The 19,537-nt window shown below is 38.1% G+C and overlaps 1 protein-coding gene across 7 annotated transcripts in view; it reads left to right on the top strand.

The window, feature by feature from the left end:
• LOC119653681 (protein 5NUC-like) overlaps positions 1-19,081 on the top strand; it is a 42,759-nt gene extending 23,678 nt beyond the window's left edge. For all 7 annotated transcript variants that reach the window (XM_038058537.1, XM_038058541.1, XM_038058538.1 and 4 more), the window contains exons 2-7: positions 12,350-12,586; positions 12,654-12,807; positions 17,339-17,595; positions 17,654-17,930; positions 17,995-18,301; positions 18,389-19,081. In XM_038058537.1, coding sequence (XP_037914465.1) covers positions 12,350-12,586; positions 12,654-12,807; positions 17,339-17,595; positions 17,654-17,930; positions 17,995-18,301; positions 18,389-18,954 — 1,798 coding nt within the window. In that variant the 3' untranslated portion in view covers positions 18,955-19,081. The remainder of the gene's footprint in view (positions 1-12,349; positions 12,587-12,653; positions 12,808-17,338; positions 17,596-17,653; positions 17,931-17,994; positions 18,302-18,388) is intronic.
• The last annotated feature ends 456 nt before the right edge of the window (positions 19,082-19,537 follow it).

Genomic DNA, 19,537 nt, shown 5'->3' with positions numbered 1-19,537 from the left:
CTGTGGATTTCCTTTTCTTCCGGTTTTGGATTCTGTGGGTTCAAGGGGTATCCGGTTTAAAGATTCGTAGGGACACTAAGAGGAGTTACTGAGGATCATCAGATTGTTACCGGTATTTAGCGTAGTGAGTCTTGGAATGGGTTTTTTTTTTCGAAAACTCATGTACTACTAAAAACTGACTGAGCTATAACCCACTGAAGGGCCTTGGTGTTGGTGTCCTCTCTAACAATATTTTGCGCCCAGTTTATCCTGAAAAGCAGGTGGTACGTTCATTTGATGTGAGGCCCTTTTCCCGCACAACGAACCCAGACGAAGCCACTTCCCCACCAATTAAAAAACGGCAGTAGGGTCAGATGTATTGCCTTCAGGGTAGTAACAAATAAGCTCTTATTCTTCACACTATGTGCCCATCGCGCGTATATTCATTAACAACATGTGCATCATGCTACTTGACCACAGATTCTACTAATCCAAAAAACTCATTTATAACATAAAGCGATTTTTTCCTAGCTGCCCATAGCCCCAGTGCTCAAATTACTCAGTAACAACTGTCTTTCTCCTTATCTTCAGATGATCTATCCGATGTAGCAGATGGTGTTCTTCTTATCAATACTGCTCACAATTCTGAAAAGTATACCGTTCGTTTCAGTCAGCTAGATAGACTTGATATTCTCCCGAGCTACTTCTGGCTTGACGTCATTATGGATTCCTCAAAGAACGTCCAGGAAAGACGTCTCGCGTTCCAGCTTGATGTGAAGGCTACTCTCATGGTTTATCTGTCTTCTTTTTTGATGTTATGCTATAGTGACGTCAATATGATCGTTTTTGAGCTTACGTTGCTGTTGTAGCATGTTTGCTCCTTTTCATTGCTGTTTGAACCCTTTGACTGCCACCTTGTGGGATTCCTTTTGCAACATCATTGGGGGTAGATATCAGTCTCAGCGCTTTCCTCTCTACCTCTACTAGTTGCTTATTCCCTTGTCGGCGGATTGAAAACAGCGCACTCTGTGCGGATAAAGGGTATGCTTGTGACATTTCCTTTAGCTCCTCTTCAATAATCTTTGAAGAGCTTTGCCGATATGCAGTAAAGTTGAGGGGTTCCTCCATTTTCATTCTGTTATTGTCGGTGTACACGCTGATATTTTGGCGGACGATAGTTGCAGCCTTCACTTTCTTTACATATATCCCCTCTGTACTTGTTGAATAGGATCTCAGCTCCCTCGGTGTAGGACTATTGCCCCCTTTTCCCGTGTTTCCTTTTCATCTGGAAAAGTTGGCCACGATATTTTCTTAGAAAATGTAGAACAGGTATTGGGTGTCTCGGGTAGGCGAGTTATGTTACTTCCCTTTTTTTGCAAAGCAGCTATGCAATAATCTTCTTCCTAAAAATTTCGACTATCGACATTTGCATCATTGTTACTATTATTCGTTTTTGTTTGTTTTGCTGTTGGTATCGATGGCTAACATTGTCTTAGGCGTGTTAGTTTCAAACCGCTGGAGTCGACTTAGATGTCGTTGCCTGTTGTGTTTTTGCTTCGAGTGGGTCGTCCACCTCAACTGAGCCTAGAACACTAACTTAATAATGAAATGCCTTTGCATGTACTTGTGCGGTCATACTAGGGTTATTTTCGGAAAGAAAGCAACTGTTACGATATCCTGAGAGCTATTTTGACGATATATAAAGTGGAAGAATGTTACTTTTATCAACTTATATACAAGCTATCTTTAATCATTTAGAAGTAGTTAGTATTTAGGTTGGGGACTATTCAGGAATATTTTATTTTAAATATATGGTTTCTTTCTAGTGGATTTTGATTTTTATTATTATTTATAATGCAGATTTAATTACTTGGGACCAGTCCAAAATGTGGGCAGACTAGAATAATAAATCATGCAAAGTTAAGTCAAGGAAGAAAAGATTTCTATTTTGCTCCTAATTCGCCGAGTTAGCTCGACATCACGAGTAAAACTGGTTACGAAGATCTGTAGGCCTTCTATATCAGAATCGCTGAGCTTCCAATTTCCGGGGTTCAAAATAAATAATGGATTTATTGTTTCACGAACTGTCATGAAATCTGTCTGCCTGAAGTTTAGTTACGGTGCCAGCGGGCACCAAATGGATTTCAGTGATAGAATAACTCACTTAAAAATGTCAGGAAGCAAAAGTCATTTGACTGCTGCTATACCATACGTCCAAATGGAGTAATTAACGGCCGAATTTCTCAGGATCTTGGAAAGGGCTTTATTAGGATTTTATTTACATTCTTTTTTTTTTATTCAAAGTAAGATATTCTCTGTGTTGTTTAGCAAATATTTTTCCGTTTATATTACATTTGCATAAATATCAGTTCACCTACATATATTAACATGATATCTACCTTAAAAAGAAACGAAAATAAAGCAATTAAAAACATTACCCGACTGACTATAAATGAATAATTGCAATGCATGTTTCACTTATCCATAATTTTTTCTATTGATCAAACTATCCGATATGAAATAGAAAACAAATTAAATCTCTTCTATGGAAAAGTATTAGCATATCAAAAGCAAAGGCGATGATTAATGCTACTTTAAAGACCAACAGCAAATAGATAATTAATTAATTAAATCCATGCGATGTAAATATGCATATGTTTTGCTCCAAGAAAATATGCATTCATATTCATCATATTTACTTCCAAGAAAATGAAAGGAAAATTATTCCCAACAATTATTGTCAATTGCTACTGGAAAGTAGACAGAGACTATGATGAAAACTGTATGAAGTTTATACAGGGTGGGGAGGTCGTGTTTTCGATAACTTAGCAATCAGGATAGAGCAGACAGAGATTTCAGGACGTGATTTCAGCAAGGTTCTAAAATAAAATAAAAAATGTGATACTTTACATTTCATAAATGAAGATTAGATAAGATGATATTCGTTCAGGCTAAATTATCAGAGACCAGGCCGGCCGCATCTCTAAAATCTTCCATCAGCTGTATACGATTTCCGCATTTTTAAATATCCCTGTTTACTTTGGTTCCAACCTTTACATTAGAAACTACAATTCCGAGAAAATCTTTTAATTTTTTCCGGTTTATTAATTGGATTTCTTAGTATAATCGCTAATAGGAATATAGTAAAAAAAATCCAGAAGCGTTTTCACGGTTGGAAGTTGGGCGAATTGAAATGAAAGCTTTTTTATTCTGCTCATATAACAAGTTTTAGAGGAATATATTTTTGTAATATCATATACAGTGCACAAAATTGAAATCCTAACATCGTCAGATGAAATCCATAAGTGGTCAGAAAGAAAGTAAAAGGAGTTGGATGTGTTTTTTCTACAAGAACGTAACAATGCGAAGAAAATTAAGGAAAAAGGATAAAATAAAACCTTTGCTGAGGGTACATAACAGGCGCAATCAAAATTGGAATCCATACAAAGCTGCAAAATCGTAATAATGACATCGTCATTATGGAGTACTTTAGCATCACATACAGCCTTTATTCACCAGTGGACCAGTGTTATTCATGTTCAAACATGTCGCTTTTTTCATAAAAAAATTACATGATTTTAAACGGGTTTTCGCAAATTACTCCAAAACCATGCATTTTATGTATAAGTAATAAGGGGAAGCAAAGCATATCAAATAATGAAAAAAAAATGTTTTTATTTTTTGGAGTTTACTGTTTGAACATGAGCTATGGCTTATGCAATTTAATAATTTAATTATTTGAGTTTTCCACATAAAAAATCAATAATGAAAACCTGGTTTCCGTAAATAAATTGAAAATAAACCGAATCCCGTGAGAAACTATATCTATATCTATCTATCTGCCGTTGTCCTTCTAATCTACATTGCAGAAAATAGAAGATAGTTTTCTGCTTGGGATATGAGGGATCCTAAGTCCACGGACCCATGGTTTTGGTATAGTACTATTCATTCAAAAAGTAGAAAAAAAGACGACTAACGTCTAGGACAGTGTGACCCAAAGTGGTAACAAGTGGAAATTCCTCCTTTTTATATAATCCTAAACATGACAATGGTGCGAATTATGTCCAAATTAAAACCACCAGTACTTTAAGCCGAAGCCAGAATAAATCAAAATTCTCTGTTTGGTATACGAGAGATCCTAAGTTTTAATGTACTTGATGTTGGACTGAATGAGATGAAAAGCAATTAACTTTCGCTTTTTTCGTCCACGGATCTCTCGTTTTGGGCATAGTAGAGGGAGACATGGAAAAATACTTAATTTTCTAACGAGAAAATTTAACTTAATATTTTTTCGTTTTTCGAGATATTAAAAGAAAAAAAAAATGTTGTGCAACACTTTGAACAAATTGTGTTTAAATCTGTGACTGTGATTGTAAATTGTGTATAGTTTTTCATTTCTGTGTCATTATTAAAATTTTCCTGTTAGTTCTCTTCTGCTCCATTATGTATCGTTACAGTTTAAAAATGCACAACCATAACAGGCTGAATCGATTATGGTTTCTATTATTGGCGGCAATCATAATTGTCCTTTTCTCTCGCAGCTTAGGTTTAATAAATTCGATCAAGAAATTGAACGCACATTTACTCGCCTGACATGGGAGGATTCTCTCTTTGCATTTGCGATATCGGCGTTATGGTTGCGATCACTCGAGTGCTACATAATTGAAGATTATTCTGAAGGCAGAACACACCCTAAGGGCTGTCCTTCTATAGACCACGCTCCTTTTCTGTGAACTACACACACAGGTTATGTTGTGAGCTTCCCCAAACTATACTATCTTATTGCACTATTAAGGGGGAAACCGCATGAGAAGGCTTATTTTCATGTCTTTTTTGAATTTTTTTAGTGAGAAGAATTGATTGGAATTCAGTGAAATTTAAATATTATATTGGTCCTATTTATAATTTAATCCAAAAATAACAAAGTTATGCGGCATTAGTCCACCGAAGGTGGAGTTATCTAACTGCGGGACGTCTATCGACCCTATTGGGTCCTTTGAGATATTTGATTCCTGTCGTGTAATTATACAAAAAGTCCTTTCAGATGCGTAGGCCCGTCTGGATCCTGGAAAATAAACAAATGGGGAGTAAACTGGAATAATTGGCCTGCGATTCACGACCAATCGCAACCTCAATCGAAGATTTTCCTCATTCAGATGTATGTGTACACGCGGCATTCGAGGTTCTCTCCTTGCCTTGGCATCCTCAGGCCATTCTATTGGAGGATGTCTCTTTATAAAGAGGGTTTTGCGGAGCTAGAAGGGGAAGGGAAAGTCCCAAAATTAAGACGGTTTCATTAAAGTTCATGTTAAGTATATTTCAAATAGAGAAAAACGAACGAAACGAACGAGAATAAAATAAAGATAACATCAAATGGAATAAAATGCAAATGAAGTAATAATAAAAATAACAGAAATTCTATGCAGTAAAATAAAGTGGAAATAACGAAAATAGTATGAAATGAGAAAAAAAAATTAAATATAATGGAAAAAGATGAATTACACGAAAGAAAAAAAAATAATATTGAAAGAAAGTCTTAAATAAAGACAAAATAAATCAAAATTGTAATAAATGGGCCAATAATAAATATTAGAAAACAGAAAAATACTGGAAATTCCTCCCCCAGGGCTCTGTGATCATAGGGTCATTTTTTCATTTTTTCTTTATTGTACAACTAGACACAAAGTTGCCTTTTCTTTTGTTAAGAATTTCCAGTAAAAATTAAAAATTAAGAAAAAAGGTGTGTTACTGTTCATATTCTATATGTCATTGAACTATTCATCTGGCACCATCTTTTGCGCTTCTTCTTTACTTCCTGCCGACGTAGTCTGGCTTGGAAAACAACGTGCTGGTCCTCTGGCCGGTGGAAGGATGGAAATACAAACGTCTGGCACTCGCAACAAGGGACAACTTCGTTGTGTTTATTGATTGCTTAATTCTTTTTTTTTTAGTTTCCTGTTAGGAGTGTCTATGTTGTCGCTGAATATCACCGAAGGATCTAATGAGCAAGCTTTAGTTCACTTCTTATTTGCACTGCGGTATAACATTTTTACGTATGGATCACTAAAGATCCTTTGCGGAGAGCTGACACACGAACGTTTTCGCGCAAATATTGTGCCAATAAAGTTTATTTCAACTTCAAAATCACGAAAAAATGTTCCTTCTTTCCGACAATACGGAATGATAAACTTGATACTGGACTAACGAGCAACAATTAATTTGAAGGATATAAGCTCCTGCAAGCCAGCACAACAGTACTCCTTCGACGACCTCTTTCAAATGCCAAAAACGATATCCATATGTCCAGCTTATCAGCTGTCCATCCAATCCGCCCGTCTGTCTCGCTAATTTTGATTTCGTTGAAGACGGCATTGAGCTTTAAAATTCAACTGCACCCTATTCTATTTTACTAGGCATGTAAATTCCTAACAACAAAGATAATTCCCCTGACTACTTCCAATAATATGTTACATGGGCAAGTTCAGGAGGGTCAATGAACTATTCGCCCGGTCAATTGCACCATTTGAAATATACGAAATTGAAATTGCACCATTTGAAATATTATTAAAAAATAAAATTTGGAATTGTTCAAATGAAATTTGGTCCTTGAATTTAGGGGAAAGCGATCGAATGTTAAGTTGTTTTAAAAATAAGTAAAATTAATTATTTGAAATATTAGATGGTATATATAAACGAAGGACAAGATGAGAATTAAGAAATTGAGACGGGGGTAATTGAGAAAAATAAGGGTGTGAAAAAAATGTGGGGATAGAGGAAATATTACAGATAATTGAACGCATTCTTTGATCAGATTGACCTCGGAAAAAGCGGCTGAAATTCCGCAGATATGAAAACAATTATATAATTTATATATTATATTATTTATATAATTATATGAAATTCCACAGATATGAAAACAAAAGAAAATGCTTGAGAAGGCCCCTTTCAGATATGAAGACATTCCCCACTTTTAATTACAAACAAAGTAAAGCTACAACAAATGCAAATGCACTCGAACAAGGGGCTTACGCCAAGTGTTAATAAATACAAGATTTACATAGCACTTGAAGATTACACAAGGACATAAAGCGACTATCTCCTGGGCGCCAAAGGAATGCTAATTTCGCTTTGAAAATTAAAATTCTGGGATAGTTAAGTTAACGATTTATGCAAGAAAGAAAGTTCGATTGTGAAAGTGGTTTCACCTCTTAAATCGAAATGCATATAACATGTAGATGTTATTAACAATTTGTACCAGCATCTACTTATATAAGATTCATAACCCTCTTTTAGTATATTACTTGCAAAGCACCCTTTCGTTTATTTTAAGTGCAGTTTCTTTTAATAGAACATAATATAAATAAAAATACTGAAAAATTTGGTGCAGACCGCACAGTTTATAATAAAGGAACGGCAAATCAAATTTGTATTATACATTTTGCAAAAATCTATTTTTTTCTTTAATCGCTGTGGGACTATATAAAAACACATTAAATATTCTATACTTAATACATCCAGCATCGGATTTTATTTTGCTTTCTAAATTTGTTTAGTTGTTATAAACAAAATGAATTAAGATTGTGTTAATTTCCCAAAGTTTTTGGCCATACTTCAATATACAAACAACGAAATATTGTTAGTTCACATTAAGTTGACTTGAGTTCATGATTTTTGTAATTGAAATTCGGTTATTCTGATAAAAAGAAGACGGAGTTGCATCAACAAATTATGAACAACACTTATGCTATAGTATCCATAGATCGCACACGCATATATGTCTCATTCCAGATAAGAAATTTTGAGATGGAAATTTTTGCAATTTATTAGATCATTTCCATATATTGTTTACGATGTTTTTAATTTGGGGAAAAATTAGTAAATACATATTACCAAAGCTAAAAAAAACTTAATACGTCAGCGATAATCAAATTTAATTTTGAAGTGTTAATCATGGTTGTTTAATTGCTGAATGTTCATGGCTTCTTTTTAGCATAAAATAATTGCTTTGGGAGACTGAGTGGCATTTTGATGGTCAAATGTATATACATACACGCATAATTATGTACGCGGTATACATAATTATAAACTTTTTTTGTGGGGTCAATGCTATGTCAAGCCCTAATTTTGTGGGTCCAATGCCTTAACCTCTTTAATGCTTGATTTAGAAATTTGCCTTGATCTACCAGCTAATCTTTTCTTATACAATATATCCTTTGTTCGACTAGATTTGTAGTAGGATAATCATTGAGTGGATACCTCTGCCAGAATTGTCATGCAACTCCGTCTGGTAGCTGAGAATTACCGATGATCTCAGTACTATTTTTTTTTGTAAAGGCAAACCATTTTCTCTTTCCTTAATTACTGCTGAAATTTCAAGCCATAGTTCTGGACAGGCAGTTGGTTATAAAACTATTTTATCTCTGATTTGGGTTTGAAATTTTGTTATTTTAGATCGAGTTACTAAGAAGTTTCCAACTGAACTTCCGAGAGTGATATATTGTTTAATTGCAGAATTCTTGGCTGATAATTTTGGCATTTTTTTATTTTTGTATAATTCAACTTATTCTTTGATTGCATTATTGTGTGCCAAGTCTGCATATTATTGGGTTCTTTTATTCGTATTCGGGATTATGATTATTTTTTGTTTGTTCTTTTGTCTGGAGTTGATTATACAAGACCAACTAACTTCATTCGAAATTTCCAAGAATAATATTATTTCGTGTATGAAAGATTATTTTTTATTTTGCATATATGGATATTTTGGGCACTATATGTTTCCTTCGTCAGTACGTTCCATACTCCCTTCTGAACGGTGATTTACATATGGCTATATCTGAAGTTATTGAATTAGTGTAACATTATTAGGGGTGAATAAATAATTTTATAGTAAACTAGTCTAGAAAGCTATAATGGTGTATTCCCAGGGCTACTGTTGATTGCTTTATTTTTAATATCCTATTTCTACTACTACATCTACCTTGGGTGAATCTTGAAATGTGTGATTACCATCAGACTAGCTATGCATAATCTGATTTGCTCTGCGTCCGGCCTTTTGCGGTTCCCACCTAATAATGATAATCATGGTACCAAGGGGAAGTTGTATTATGCCCTAAAAAAATATTGTGCCCCATTAATGGTTATTATGTATTTATTGTCTATGAGATAACGATCAAGCCCATGGGCAACCAAGCAACTGGTATTGAGTCTTCTCCTCGAGGTGTCTTAACCTGTTTTGCAAAATTACCGGACATTATCCTACCTTACATATGTAAGGAAGTGTGCAGAGAGTGTCTGTAGATATTCCTAGCTTCTCCAGGTTGAAATTTAGCCTACAGTGATTTGTGAATATTGTCATTATGAATCTAAGTCTTTGCTTTGTGAGGTTCAAATAATCCCACTAGCGCTTAAGTTCTCATCTTCTCAAGAGCCCCACTATGGACTGGTCCATTTCTGGTAGTAGTAGTAGTATCTTCTTCTTCTGCAGCCTTTATCCCATTCCGAAGCGGTTCTCGGTAGGTCACTACCATTGATAGTGACAGTGCCTGTTTCACTGGAGTCGGTCGTCAAAAATTCTATTACACTCAGATTCAATCTGAGATCATTTGACAAGAGGCGATCATTCAACTTTTGAACAAGTTTCTCAAGATCAATTTGGTTATGAGACCTTAGGAAAACATTCCCCGCATAGAGCAGTATGTAGCTTGTTGAACGTTGAATGTTCTGTATGATAGTGTCGATTGCAACAGAACAAAGAGGAGAGGTGAGAGGGCGCTTCCTTGGTGAACACACAGACAGCGACTCGAGGTGATTTTTTATACTTGCTACACTTCGAACTTCACTTTTTGGATCGACGCAGCTCGCTTTTACGCCGAACGTTTGGAGAACGTTTCTTGGCTTCGGCGCAAGGATATTTTGTCGGTAATTATTTCAAGAGCAAATAATGTTCATTGTGGGTTTTATGAAAAGCCCTTTCGCCATCGTTAAAGCTGCGAGAAAAATGCTTTTTGTTGTTGTATTCGGGGAAATAAACTCAAATCATTGACAAAAGGAGTTGAATCTGTTTGTTTGTGGGGATATGCTTTTTGTTGTTTTAATATAATCAGTATATAATCAATAAAGGTGATATCTAAGTGAACATCCTTCCTACATTGCCTTCTAACCCGATATGGCCCGGAACCCATTGCATCCAGATATTATTATGCAAGCCTGTAGATATCTTATTAAGCCAATCCTAGCAAATTAAGAATTTACTTGGTTGGATCTAAGTGCTTTAATACCCTGGCTGTCAGAATCGCAATATTCTGCTCTTATAATTTCTCCGGAACCTCTATGGATGGAGTATATTTTTGCGTATAACATGCTAGTGTATTTACCCATTCGCCTGAAGTACTTTCTTCATGGTGCAATGACCCGGCGCCCGCTCTCTCTGCTCTGAAACATCATTTCACGGCTGCCACGCTCTCCTTCGCCTCGTTGATACTCCTTCGGATCTTCTCAAGATTGCCCTTGTTACCTGTACCTGATGAAGAGGAATGAATCCTAAAAGGATCTCCATCCCTAACTGCCCCAGTGATGTACACGCATGCCGGTCTTTGCAGTTTGTGTGCCCCCTTGTTTTTGTTTCGTTGGTAATCATTGGTCTTATTATCGCATATGCATATACACTACGCGTAGTATTTTCGGGGTGCATCCTCATTTTTTCCTTGCTATGAACTTGCAAATCATCAAAGCACCTTCATATATCTTCCGGAGAAAGTTTTGGTTTAATGAAATTCTTAAGTGTTTAACCTCTGTTCCTCGTTCAACTTCTATACCTTGAAGTCTAATGCAACATTATCATCATGGTTTTACGGACATCCAGCAACATTTCCCTTAAGCAATTTCTTCGCTTAGCTGCCTGAAGGCTTCGGCAGCACTCACTGGACCTTTTCAGCTTATCTTCTTTCTAGTTCTTTCGCAACCTGCTGGGATTTTCGTCTAGATCTTTGAGGTTGGGTTCAGCTTTCGATTTGCCTCAAGGCACATTTGCGTTTTTTGGCTCAATCTGCGTCTAACTGTCAAACCTCTATCGATGTTTCATTCTCAATCTTCAGAGAAGTATAACATCCTGTGCAGTTTCTTCTCTTGTGGATGATAAGGCAAACCACCGTAACATGTAGATACGGACTTTTAAACAGAAGTGAAATTATTTTTACCATCATTGCGCTCAAACGAACTGTAGCTGTCGGTCTATGTGGAACATTTCTGTTCTGTCTGCCCTGCAGCCTCTGCAGCTGCTACTTAATCTCAATCCTGGGAATCTGAATTTTTTTCTATGAGTGGAAGAGAGGGCGATCGTTAAGAGTTCGAAGAAGGGCCCTCTTTTTGAGTACCACAGCTGGGGGATATTTACGTGCTTTCTGAAATCGTGAAGATATTAGGGAAAATACTTTTACCTGTCTCTTCGCCAATATTTACATGTAATGTATAATACATCCGTTAGATTTCAGTTGTTCCTCCCTCCTAACAACCATACTGGCAAGGATGTAACCGATTAATGCAACGTGTGCCTGTGTGAAGTGAATGGGATTCAGTTGGTCTGCCAGTTTTGATTGTTCAGGCAGGCCGGGTGCATTGCGGGCTCTCGAGGTGCAATTGACAGGTTGAACTGAACGTGGAGGGCGGCCTTTAGGAATTGGTTTCGAAGGACTGGATTTATTTTTCAATGTAATGTCTATATGCAGAGGCATTTTCAGGCAGTTGTAGTATTGAATTTGCGACAGATGCGACAAATTAACCTATTATAACTTTGTTAATAATAGTGCGATTTCCACTAAACTTGGTAGGATCATGTTCTATGTTATGGCCGAGATCGTCGAAAGGTGCATGGACAAGTTTGATGTTAGGTGTACAAATTATAAAGGGGACGGACTTGAATCCCTACGGTGACGAGCGCATTGTGAAGAACTCCCTGCGACGTTTGTCAGAGGAAGTTCAAGAAGTCATCAAGCCGATATTCGAAGTCTTTCTACTGACAAATGGCTCTCCATTCTAAAACACAAAACACCAATGCATTCATTAATTTGGATTTAACTGCAAAACATTATATATGTAAAACAACATTTTTTCATATCCTAAGTCAAATTCACATCATTCGTGGCATGGGTGGGATTTCATGACATTTGTTGCTGCCATGCAATGTTTAGTTCCAAAACGCTGATTAAACATATGCACAGTAAACTGACTTGCAACTTCTTCTTCCTGTTAGAAATCATGCGACTAGATGAATGCAGATATGTAAAAGGAAAAGATTTTTTTGCGCATCACAAAGTCATTTCATGTAAATTTGGTTACGAACCTTTCAAATTTATGTGGTATTTCATTTCAATAGGCGCATCGACATGTCGAAATTTTCACGGTATCCGTTGATAGGATTTCTAATACTCTGCGCTTCACTGCAATGGGTCCAGTCAGCTCCTATTGATTCATCCGGAATCGAGTTTATCGTTTTGCACAACAATGATATGCATGCGCGTTTTGAACAAATTGGAGTTTTGGGTAACCGATGCCGTCCAGAGGATATTGCTTCCAACAATTGTTATGGAGGATTTGCAAGAGTGGCACATGAGTAAGTACATCTTTTTTGTATATTTCCTTGATTTTTTTTAATTATTGGTTATCTATTTCAATTAAAGGGTGCGACAATTCCGACAACAAGCATCCCAACCTGGTGGAACCCCTGTGGTATACCTGAATGCTGGTGACACATACTCAGGAACTCCCTGGTTCTATATTTATAGAGACAATATTACAGCGGAATTTATGAATGCACTTCATCCGGATGCAATTGTAAGTATTTTCTACTTTTATCTATCTACTGTACTCGACAATAGTGATAGGCAGCATGTTCTTACATCCTTTTTTACTTGCACGTGTCTCTACATTTTAATGAATTTGATACTTAACCTGCTTTGATAACTGTGAATTGGGTGGACCATTTCGTTGATCAGATCATTATTCGGTATGGTATAAGATTTTTTATGGTTCGATGGTCAATGCTGATTCTGATCTGATTCCATATGCCCGACAAACAGGAGAGTGTTATATACAGCCAACTATTCGGAGTCATCAGCCAGTTGAAGCGACATGGAGGTTGCTTGAAATGCCCTTCAGCACCTGCACGATTTGCCAAGACGCTCGCACTCGTCCTCTACTCTTCTACGCCAAGTGCTCTTGAGGCTGCATTTCCATATTTTAGACAGGGTGACCAAAGTGGATCTAGCGCTGTTAATGCGTCGGGCAAAATCCAGTTCGGTGCCACTGTCGGGAGAAACCACGCCTGGATATACAATTTTATCGACCCTTTTGATGCTCTGCTCATTAATGCAAATAGGGAGAGCGCGATGATCCGCCTGACTGAGAACCTTGGTTCTATTGGTTTTTATCTTCAGTCCAACTCTATTTGCCTCTCTCTCCAAACCCAAAACCATTTGACCAAAATCCTGACTTGGTGAGAGAGCAAACAAATGTCATGAGCGTAGTTAAGATGTTTGAGGAAGGGTGTCATCGCCCATTGAATTCCTCCACGTCCTCTGGACAAGGCAGCATGAAGAACGTCACCGATGACAAGGACAAGAAGAAATAATATCGGTGACAGGATGCAACTCCGCTTTGGACCTCAAAATTCTCCGAGATTTCACCTCGGTGCAGCATGTGATACTTTGCGCCATCAAATATCGTTCTGATGATAGCTATTAGTCTCTTCAGAATGCTTCTCCTGCGGAGGATATTCCAGATACACTCCCTCTTCACGCTATCAAAGCTTTCTGATAATCGATGAAGAGCTAGTGCAGCGAAGATGTTCCCAAATGATCCGTGGGGTGGGCATACTTTCCTTCGATCAAGCTTCCAAGTTGTTCTTTGATGCGTTCCAGGATTATTTTAGCTATTCTTTCTGACGGCAGGCAGCACACAGATGCTCCTTCAATTGCCACACTTCTTTACAATCTTAACAGTCACAACCTTGCTCCACTCTCTGGGAAAAGTCTCGGATTCCCACGATTTCTGTACAAGTGGGAGCAGTAGATCTGCAGTAACTGCATGTGCAGCAATAGCTAAATCTGCGGGGAGACCATCAACCCCAGCGGAGTTACTCCATTTGAGTGCATTGATAGCGGAAATGATTTGTCCGGTATCCGCATCTTACGTTGACTAGTCATTTCATCCTCAAGAGGAGAAACTTTTACTGAATGCGATACAATTAAGAACCATTGTGAAGTGTTCTTTCCACTTCTTTATCTTAGACGGCTGCCGTCTTTCACAGGATCATCGAAAGATTTGCACCCACATGCAAGCTCTTCCGTGATGCAGTATAGATTGCTGAAATCATTGCGATCTACGGCATCTTCCGCTTCCGTGATCAGCGTAATAGCAAATTCTCTCTTGTCATGGCGTACACTACGCTGAACTTTTCGAGGTTTCGTTTGGTATCCGAATTTGAGTGGGTTACGCCAGCCATCATTAGCAGCGGCCAGTAGAGCCTTCAACCCCTTCCGTTCATTGTTCCGTTTCGACGATTCGCAATCAGTCAGATCTGTGGATGAAACCAACGACCTGCGCAGCACCGCAGGAAAGATCATTTTTGATGGGGGCTCAATGCTCGTCGATATTCTCAGGCAGGTTACTCAGTATATCTGCCGTCCGCTCAGCAAGATAGCTCTCCCACTGTCCAGCGAGAGCAGGGTCATACAAACGATCGATGTTGAATTCTGGGATTCGCAGCTGAGAAGTGGCGACGCAACATGCAAGCAAACGTAGGCAACCCTACGCACATCTAAAAGACAATTCCTAAATCTACTGCTGATCGGAAAATGATGTAAGGCGTCGGTCAATTGGAACCCGATTGATCTTATGGCAGGCCCTGCGATCAGACGACGTGCCGCCAGTGAAAGTTGTAGAAATCCATGAACCTTCCACCATTACTGTTGTAGTGGCCAAGACTCTGGTTTTCTATCACAGGCCCGAGCAAGGTGTTGTCAGATTTGACCTTGGCATTTAGATCACCCATCACGATCACAATGTCACCTTTAGGAAGCCTCCTCTGAACTGTGTTTAATTGCTTGTAGGAAGCGTCTTGCTTCATTCTATCGGAAGACTCCGTTGGTGCGTAGCATTGTACAATTGTGATGCTCCTTCAGTTGGACCGGCTCCTAGGCCACGAGAGCGCGCCTTGCGGTAGCCGCCAGAAGCAACCTGACACCGAATTCGCGTCTGATACCACTTGTACAGAAGACAGACAGTACAGAGTATAGAATCATATTTTCTGAAGAGGGAGAGGAGTACTCTCCAGAGTCCCACTATTTTACTTCGCTTACACCCAAAATGTCCAGCTTATGTCGCTGGAATTTCCCCTCAAGTTGGAGTTCCACCTCAAATTTTGAAGTGGGATGGGTTTTAATCCGGGGGTTTTTGAGATACGACAGCGGTCGGAGTCACAGTTTGCTCGATATGATCTCACTCTGAAGCTAATGCCATTTGGGGACGCCCATGTGTCCATGTGTTTGCGTGGGAAGCATGTCGATTTTATGATCACATTCCTGTTACTCGCAAAGACAATAAGGCGAAGCCCATTTTCATTGGGTATACAACATTGACACTTTGTCGTCTCGTCGTTCCATCGATTTCAATGACAATCTTCCGAACGAGAAGACGTTCGGAAGATTGTCATTGAAATCACCGAATAATATCTTGTTGTCATTCGGAGGCAATGAGTCATATAGTTTTTCTAGGCTATCGTAAAACTTTCTGTTCTATAATTTCGTTATCTTATGTTTAGCTTGTACTTGTGCTTGAGCTTCATTCCATTAAGATGAATTACTATTATTCCGAAATGAATCTTTAAGAAAGCTCTACCTTTGGCTCCTGCTGGAACGCGGCAAGCGGCATACGTGTTGAGCCGGCTTAATACTAGCCATATACGTACAAGCAAGTTGTCAAGTAAGGGAGATTGCACATATATCGGCACGTTGCGGTTATGACGAGATTGCACTTTTGTGGACAAGTTGTCATTGGTCGATTAGGTTATGGCAACCGCAACTTGCCCACACACGTGCAAACTCGCGCCAACCATCAACTTGGTTGCACGTCTGCCACTAGTGTAGCGCATTTATACATGATGACGATCTTGATACGCAAAATCAAGGTGAATATTTGCTGAAGGTTTAGAGTTTGCGGCAAGTGGCAATTGCCTGGATGTCGCTTAAGATTTCAGGATCCAAGAGCGTATTCATTCATATCAATCCTGTTCGAGGATTCTGTTTAGCTACATGTTGTTTGGTTCTCGGTGGATGATGCGTTGGAAGCGAGGGTGACGATTGTGTATGGTGGAGTTATCCCAACTAAGCTGAGTGTCCACTTCTGCTTTCCTCGATTACGGGTTTATACCAAGGATAGTACTATGGTAAATACGTTACCTCAAATCATCCTCCTTTACCTATATTGGTATATTGTCCATTTAAAATGCTTGTTTATTTTCAATGCTTGATGGACATACCATCTTGTGTTCTGGTCTTTCATCAGCACATGTCACGTCTTAATACTTCGCGCTGACTCGCAAGTTGTTTGTACTTTTACCATCTTGTAGGCGGCTTGACCATGAAATCCTAATCAAATTATTGGATGATTTGTAGCTTTTAAGGCTGGATAAGACTTTAATTTGCATTTGTCGGTTAATTCAGTTTGGTTGTATTGATGTGTGTAATGGTAATTGAACTAGCAAAGCAACGTACATTTGTTTAACTTAACTAGAGGCCAAACTTCCACTCCTTCTAAGAATTCGTCACTTTTGTTTCAATTGTATTTATATGTATGATCGAATAAGGTTTCAATGAAATCTATTTATACGGAACTCTACGCCGGGACATTATATTCTACAAGGAAGACAGATCGTAGTCTCATCCCGACTCTAGTATATTTGCTTTTTTTCAGAGTCCATGATAGTGGCAATAAATAAACGTTGCATTCCCCACACTACCGCAACCTTATCTTGATTAAACTCTCATTATCATTGTCAAAGGAACCAGGAACTAGCCTCAGTCGATTTATGATACATAAAATGCGTAATTGAAAAAAAAATGCTTCTAATACTAGACAACGATATATAACGAGCCTACTTTTTACAAATAGATAAACTAGGTATGATAAATAGAGTTGTGCAAAAATAAGCAAATATTTGATACAGAAAACATCCGTTTAGAAAAAAGATTTACTTTGCAATGAAAATTGTTTTTAATCTATGTTTAAAGATAATGTTTATAAAGTGTCGATCATCCAAATATTCCGCGAAAATATTTACGTTTATTTTTTCATTATTAAATTTCAGTCGCTAGGCAACCACGAATTCGATGACGGAGTCGAAGGTCTAATTCCTTTCCTGAATAAGGCTACCTTTCCAGTTTTGGTAGCAAATCTGAATCTAACCAATCAACCTGGATTAGCAGCTACTAAAGCACTGAAGCCATCAACTATTCTCGATGTTGAAGGTACAAAAGTCGGGGTAATAGGATACCTCACTTCTGAAACTGGCGACCTTAGCTTGGCCGGCAACTTAATATTCTCCCCCGAAATTGATGCTATAAAGTAAGTATCGGGAATTTATTCGTGATAGGTTTAAACTAATCAACGCACCATTCACTAGCAAAGAGGCTGAGCGTTTGAAGCAACAAGGAATAAAAATAATCATCGCCCTTGGCCATTCCGGGTTTGGCATAGATCAGGAAATTGCCAAAAACTGTCCACTTGTAGATATTGTTATCGGCGGCCATACAAATACCTTTTTATATACTGGAAAAGCGCCTGATGTCGAAAAACCAGAGGGACCTTATCCCACGATCATTGAACAGCCCAGCGGCAAGAAAGTTCCAGTAGTTCAAGCTTATGCGTATACCAAATATTTAGGTCATCTCAAAGTCAAAGTAAATATATATACTTGAGACTGTTTTACCTTCTACGTGAGCTAATGACCATTTAATTTTCTAGTTTGACAATGAAGGCAACCTTCTTGAATGGAATGGCAATCCGATACTCTTGAATAGGGAGGTTCCTCAAGACTCTGACATTCTAAAACTTTTGGATGTTTACCGTGCTGGTGTTGAAGACCAAGAACAGACCGTAGTTGGCCATACTAAAGTTCTTTTGGACGGCGATGAGAAAAATTGCCGCGAGAAAGAGTGTAACCTTGGCAACATGGTCGCAGACGCACTCGTTTATGCAAGAGTAAAGGAATACCAAGCAGAAAGCGAAGAATTCTGGTCGGATACAGCGATCGCATTCATGCAAGGAGGAGGTATGTAGGGACTTCCTGGGATTAGCCCTCAATGTAACTTATATACATGTCTAACGCAATTCTGTTCCTGTTTCCTTTTTGTTCTAGGTATTCGAACTTCCATCCCGAAGAAAGAGGATGGACGAATCACAAGAAGCGATCTTATAGAAGTACTACCTTATGGTAACAAATTAGTAAAGGTGCAGGTCACTGGGCAAACAATTCGTGATATGTTAGAAAAGTCAGCATCAAAGATGGGACAATATTATGGGGGTTTCCTTCAGATGTCTGGCGTTCATGTAATCTATGATGCATCCGCACCCGTTAATCAAAGAGTGAAAAGCGTTCGTGTTTTATGCGCCCAGTGTAATATTCCGAGATATTCTGATTTAGAGGACGAAAAGTTTTATAATATAATTATAACGGATTATATTCTAAGTGGTGGCGATGGGTATTCGATTACTCATAATGGGGCCGTGAAAACTCTGACCTATAACGACCTAGAAGCTGTAGAAGACTACATTAAAGATAGAACTCCTGTCTACCCGGGCGTGGAGTGGAGGATTCGTATCGAAGGAGAACCCGGAGAGCCAGGAGGCGGAGATGGTGTGGGACACATAGTAGCATCCGGTTTGTTGATTCTTACTTCAATGTTGTTGCATTTTTTGCATTAAAATAAAGTACAGTATTTTATTGGTAGTAGATTTTGGTAGTTTCCGTTGTTTGTTAATTATTTCCTAATTTTCCTTGTTATTATTTATTTTGATGTAGCATATGCTTTAATAGATTAGTTGACATTGATGAGAAAGATTAAAGCGTATTGTCTGTTTTTGAATATAACAAATCCCATAGTAGATGGTATTATAGAATTACATTTGATCAAACTGTTTATTGATACAGAGTTTCTTTCGTCTGTATTATAATAGATGCAGCCTTATGGTTTAGTTGATTGAAGATTCACTCTCAATTTTTAAGAAATTAGCTGTGAGAAACATCGCCCTCTCTACATTCAATTTTTGAATCTAGAAAAGTCCTTGCATTGTCTGCTACAAAAGCTTCTGATATGTTTTTCGGCAATATGTAGTACCAAAGATGATCATATATCAAAACCCCTGTCCATGTCAGTCTTTGTCATACAAGTGCCCTCTCTCTACCGCTCTTTGTTCCGGCATCCAACGCCCAGCGCCCTATACATTGCTCTATGTAGATGAAGTTTTCCAAGCGTCACACAATAAAATTGATTTGGAGTCACTTGTT

The sequence above is a fragment of the Hermetia illucens genome, chromosome 4 (assembly GCF_905115235.1).
Source record: "Hermetia illucens chromosome 4, iHerIll2.2.curated.20191125, whole genome shotgun sequence".
NCBI lineage: Eukaryota > Metazoa > Arthropoda > Insecta > Diptera > Stratiomyidae > Hermetia > Hermetia illucens.
Note: the sequence above shows the minus strand (reverse complement) of the source record. Positions and strands in the feature narration are given on the sequence as shown.